This window comes from Rhinoraja longicauda, chromosome 7, assembly GCF_053455715.1.
Source record: "Rhinoraja longicauda isolate Sanriku21f chromosome 7, sRhiLon1.1, whole genome shotgun sequence".
Lineage (NCBI taxonomy): Eukaryota > Metazoa > Chordata > Chondrichthyes > Rajiformes > Arhynchobatidae > Rhinoraja > Rhinoraja longicauda.
Genome location: NC_135959.1, coordinates 78,318,704 through 78,324,369, shown reverse-complemented (window position 1 = coordinate 78,324,369; position 5,666 = coordinate 78,318,704). Strand labels below are relative to the sequence as shown.

At 51.4% G+C, this 5,666-nt stretch overlaps 1 protein-coding gene across 1 annotated transcript; it reads left to right on the top strand.

Annotated features, from left to right (window-relative positions):
- Positions 1–210: 210 nt before the first annotated feature.
- Positions 211–5,549, top strand: LOC144595612 (uncharacterized). Its single transcript, XM_078403196.1, has 3 exons — positions 211–270; positions 1,799–1,874; positions 4,399–5,549. Exon 3 carries the CDS (start codon positions 4,420–4,422, stop codon positions 5,503–5,505), a length of 1,086 nt encoding a protein of 361 aa, XP_078259322.1. The 5' UTR covers positions 211–270; positions 1,799–1,874; positions 4,399–4,419; the 3' UTR covers positions 5,506–5,549.
- The last annotated feature ends 117 nt before the right edge of the window (positions 5,550–5,666 follow it).

Sequence of the window (5,666 nt, the reverse complement as noted above, 5' to 3'; positions counted from 1 at the left end):
TAGCAAAGGTATTATATTCTGTATTATATTCTATTTGTCTACTGTTTATCATGATGTTAGCCTTGCTGGCGAAGCCCCAAGGCAAATCCCTTGCATATGTACACCTACTTGGCTAACACCATTCAGTCTATTCAATGCAATTGAAAAGGAGAGCAATGGCGGGCTTATTACCCAGAGTGCCGCGCACGTGGGAAAGCGCTCTATCTGCCGCGCTGCCGTCTGGGAATCCGGGCCCGCAGAGACAAGAGGGCGGCGGCGGCTGAAGCTGAGGTCAGTAGAGGGGAGTTTGCATCTCGTTATGGCGGCTGGGAACCGTGCATTCGTGGACGGGAAGGCCGGCGATGTTGCATTCGTGCAGGGGAAGGCTGGGGAAGTTGCATCCCGTTGTGCAATGTTGTGTCTCTCTGACAGGGGGTTGCAACGTTCTATCTGCAGAGGTCTGCAATGTTGCATCCCGTTTTACACGAGGGTGCAACGTTGCATCCCGTAATGCAGACGTTTACAGCGTTGCATCACGTTGTACAGACGTTTGCACCGTTGTATCCCGTAATGCAGATGTTTGCAGCGTTGCAACCCGTTTTACAATGTTGCAGCGTTGCAACCCGGGATACAGGCGTTTGCAGCGTTGCATCCCGTTATATGGGGCTTGCAACATTGCAACCGGTGGTGCAGAGGTTTGCAGCGTTGCATCCCGTTATATGGGGCTTGCAACATTGCAACCGGTGGTGCAGAGGTTTGCATGGTGCTGACGTCTGTGAATGTTGTGGGAAGGCCGGGAACATTGCAGTTTAATGTGGGAAGGTTGGGAATGTTGCAGAGTGTATTGTTTAGTTTGGAGATACAGCGCGGAAACAGGCCCTTCGGCCCACTGAGTCTGTGCGTCTGCACACTAACATTATCCTACACACACACTGGGGACAATTTACAATCTTTACCGATGCCAATTAACCTGTAAACCCGCGTGTCTTTGGAGTGCAGGAGGAAACCGGAGCACCTGGGGAAAACCCACGCAGGTCACGGGGAGAACGTACAAACTCCGTACAGACAGCACCCGTAGTTGGGATCAAACCCAGGCCTCTGGCGCCGTGAGGCAGCAACTCAACCGCTGCAACCAGTTAGTGTATTGAGTGTAGAGGTTGGGAGCCACCCGCTTCAATCCACAAGCCTTAATCCTTAATCCCTTTAAGAAAGAGAAAAAATAGGTGCAGGAGTAGACCATTCAGCCCTTCGAGCCAGCACCGCCATCCAATATGATCACGGCTGATCATTCAAAATCAGTACTCCGTTCCTGCCTTCTCCCCATATCCCTTGATTGCGTTAGCCCCAAGAGCTAAATGTAACTCTCTCTTGAAAACATCCAGTGAATTGGCCTCCACTGCCTTCTGTGGCAGAGAATCCCACAGATTCACAACTCTCTGGGTGAAAAAGGTTTCTCCTCATCTCAGTCCTAAATGGCCGACGCCTTATTCTTTAACTGTGTGTGACCCTGGTTCTGGACTCCCCAACATCAGGAACATGTTTCCTGCATCCAGCCTGTCCGATCCCTTAAGAATTTTGTATGTTTTTATAAGGTCCCCCTCTCACCCTTCCAAATTCCAATGAATACAAGCCCCGTCGACCCATTCTTTCATTGTGACTGGTTCATAAGTGACAAGTAACGTTAAAGGTGGTCATACCAATGTCTTATGGAACTGTAACATGACTTCCCAACAAAATCATCTGCAAAGCTTCTTGCACACCACTATCGTATGGAAATGCCACTCTTGCCTTCCTTACCACTCTGCATTTTCACTTTCAGGGAGCTGTGGACTTGAAACACAAAAGCAATCTGTACGTCAATGCTGTGAAGAGTCTTGATTGAAGCCGTTCACAAGGTATCTTTCACATTATACACCAGTGGGTGTCCTTGTACACCAGTCACTGAAAGTAAACGTGTAGGTACAGCAGGCAGTGAAGAAAACTAATGGCATGTTGGCCTTCATAGCAAGAGGATTGAGTATAGGAGCAAAGAGGTCCTTCTGCAGTTGTACAGGGCCCTGGTAAGACCACACCTGGAGTATTGTGTATAGTTTTGGTCTCCTAATTTGAGGAGGGACATCCTTGCTATTAAGGCAGTGCAGCGTAGGTTCACTACATTGATCCCCGGGATGGCGGGACTGTCATATGAGGAAAGATTGGAAAGACAGGGCTTGTATTCACTGGAATTTAGGATGAAAGGGGATCTTATAGAAACATGTAACATTATAAAAGGACTGGACAAGCTAGATGCAGGAAAAATGTTCCCAATGTTGGGGGAGTCCAGAACTAGGGGCCACAGTCTAAGAATAAAGGGGAGGGCATTTAAAACTGAGATGGGAAAAAAAACCTTTTCCACCCAGAGAGTTGTGAATCTGTGGAATTCTCTGCCACAGAAGGCAGTGGAAGCCAAATCACTGGATGAATTTAAAAGAGAGTTAGATAGAGCTCTAGGGGCTAGTGGAATTAAGGGACATGGGTGAAGGCAGGCACGGGTTATTGATTGGGGACGATCAGCCATGATCACAATGGATGACGGTGCTGGCTCGAAGGGCCGAATGGCCGCGTGCACCTATTTTTTCTATTATTAAACTACCTGTTGTAGTTGTGTAAGATAGGCACAAAGTGCTGGAGAAACTCAGTGGGTCAGGCGGTATCTCTGGAGGGTATGGGTGGGTGACGTTTTGGGTCGAGACCCTTCTTCAAATTGAGTGCCGGGAGGAGAGGGAAACTAGAGGGTGTGAAGTGGTGCAGAACAGGGCAGATCTGGCACCCATGGCCAAGGAGCTCACAATGGTCCATTGTTGGCTGTGGAGAAGATTATAACAAAGGGATACAGAAATTTGGACAGGTACATGGATAGGACAGGTTTGGAGGGATATGGGCCAAACTCGGGCAGGTAGGACGAGTGTAGATGGGGCATATTGGCAGGTGTGGGCAAGTAGGGCCGAAGGAAAGGCCTGTTTCCACACTGTATCTCTCTATGACTGTGTGAGAGAGAGAGTGTTTGTGTGTGTGTGAGGGAGAGGAGGGGGAGTGAAACGTGAGAGGAATAGATCGGGTTGACGTACACAGTCTCTTGCCCAGAGTAGGGGAATCGAGGACCAGAGGACATAGATTTAAGGTGAGAGAGGGGAGGAAAGATTTAATAGGAACCTGAGGGGCAACTTTTCCTCACAGAGGGTGGTGGATGTATGGAACGAGCTGCCGAAGGAAATAGTTGAGGCTGGGACTATCACAACACTTGGACAGGTACATGAATAGGACAGGTTTGGAGGGATATGGGCCAAACACGGGCAGGTGGGACTCGTGTAGATGGGGCATGTTGGCTAGTGTGGGCAAGTTGGGCCGAAGGAAAGGCCTGTTTCCACGCTATATCACTCTATGTCTCCATCTCTAAACGAAACCAAAAATGTGGCCACACCGATGTCTTATGCAACTGTAACATGACCCACCCCGCCCAACCCTTCTGAATTTGGCGGAAAGTTTCCACTTTCTTCTTTCATTTCCACCATTCCGATTTCGCCTCACATTTTCCGAAAAAAAGTCAGTAATTGCAATTTGTCAATTCGGCCGCTAGAGGTCGCTAGCTAGGGGTTCCACGAGAAATCCCCGCGTGCCCTGAACCTCAACCTCATCAGCACTTCCATGGCCGATCGGTGGGTTGAATTTGCAACCTGCGGCCGGGGCTGTGGAACTCCAGCCCAGCTGGAGCCGGCACATCTATCCCCATAGCCGACTTCCTTGGCCGGCTGGATAAACCAGCAAAGCTCTGGAACCAAGAGTGCCAGAAAATCAGTGGTGGAACTGTAATGAGTAAATATCTAATTTAAGTGCAAGATTATATAACAATATTAATTAATTAAGACGGGGTTAAAATATAAAACACAGCAGAAAGGCCAATTACCACCTTTTTTGGGCTGATTATCAATTAATGTGCGAATTTACTTCAACAAGTACTTCCGTATGCTTAGTCGAGTTTACTTCAACAAGTACTTCCGTATGCTTAGTCGAGTTTACTTCAACAAGTACTTCCGTATGCTTAGTCGAGTCACATATATATCAACTCTTTCTTCATAACTTTTATAAGGCCATTTAAAACTGAGGTGAGAAGGAACTTTTTCACCCAGAGAGTTATGAATTTGTGGAATTCTCTGCCACAGAGGGCAGTGGAGGCCAAATCATTGGATGGATTTAAGAGAAAGAGATAGATAGAGCTCTAGGGGCTAGTGGAATCAAGGGATATGGGGAGAAGGCAGGCACGGGTTATTGATTGTGGATGATCAGCCATGATCACAATGAATGGCCTCCTTTCAGGAGGTCCGAAGGGCCGAATGGCCTCCTCCTGCACCTATTTTCTATGTTTCTATGACCTCCCAACAGAAACATCTGCAAACATCTGTAATGGAGAGGGGAGGAGAGGAGGGGGCCGGAGATGTGCGTCTCCAGGAGGTTGACCCAGCGGAGGAGCAGAGAGATGAGCTGCCGGGGAGATTGGAGGAGGAGGAGGAGGAAGGAGAGCCGTCCTGGGCACGGCAGCCCAGACGCCCATCGGCAAAGAGAGAAACGACCTCTAGGGGGTTGTGCCAGCGCTCGGCGATCGCCGGTGAACCAGCGGCCCCTCCTGCGGCCGGTGATGGAGGTGCCCACCCTTGCCCCGACTGCCCGTTGTCCTTCCCCACACCGTCCCGCCTCCTGGTGCACCGCGCCACCCATTCTGGTGACCGCCCGTTCCTCTGTGACGTGTGCCAGGAGGCGTTTGCCGAGCCGTCTCGCCTGGCATCTCACCGCCGCGGCCACGCTGGCGACCGACCATATCAGTGCCCGCAGTGCCCGCGGCGTTTCGCCTACGATTCCTCCCTCGCCATGCACAGACGGGCGCACGACGGGGAAACACCGTACCGATGCTCTGCGTGTGCCGAATCCTTCCCCACCTCGTCCAAATTGCTGCAACATCGCCAGCAATCTCACCGCCCGGCGCAAACACCCTCCTCTTCCTCCACCACGCCACCACCCCGATGCCCAGAGGTTTCTGCCAGCCTCGCCAGGCATCGCTGCCCAAAATCGGCACGTCGGTCCTACCAGTGCCCAGTGTGTAACCGGCAGTTTGCCCAGTCGTCGGATGCAGTGAAACACGGGCGCACGCACACTGGGGAACGGCCCTTCTCCTGCCCGCTGTGCCCGCTGTCCTTTACACAGTTGTCCACCCTCCTCAACCACCAGCGCATCCACCTTGGACACAAGCCTCACCGCTGCCACGTCTGCCAGCGGTCCTTCACACAGTTATCCACCCTCCTCAACCACCGCCGGACCCACACTGGGGAGAAGCCCTACCATTGCCCAACTTGCCACAAAGCCTTCGCACAGTCATCCAGCCTCCTCAACCACAAACGCACCCACACCCTCCACACACCTCTCCACTGGCCAGAGGGAGAGGGGGAGAGGGATGGAGACAGGGAGGAAGAGACGGAGAGAGATGGACCATGCTGAACATAGATACAAGCAAGGTGGTCGAAGATACAGAGAGGGAGAGAGAGAGATAGAGAGAGAGGAGAGAGAGGGGGAGAGAGAGGAGAGAGGGGGGTGAAGAGGGAATGGAGAGTGGGGGGGTTCCTACACTACCTGCGCTCCTAGATGCCTCTGCTCCATAA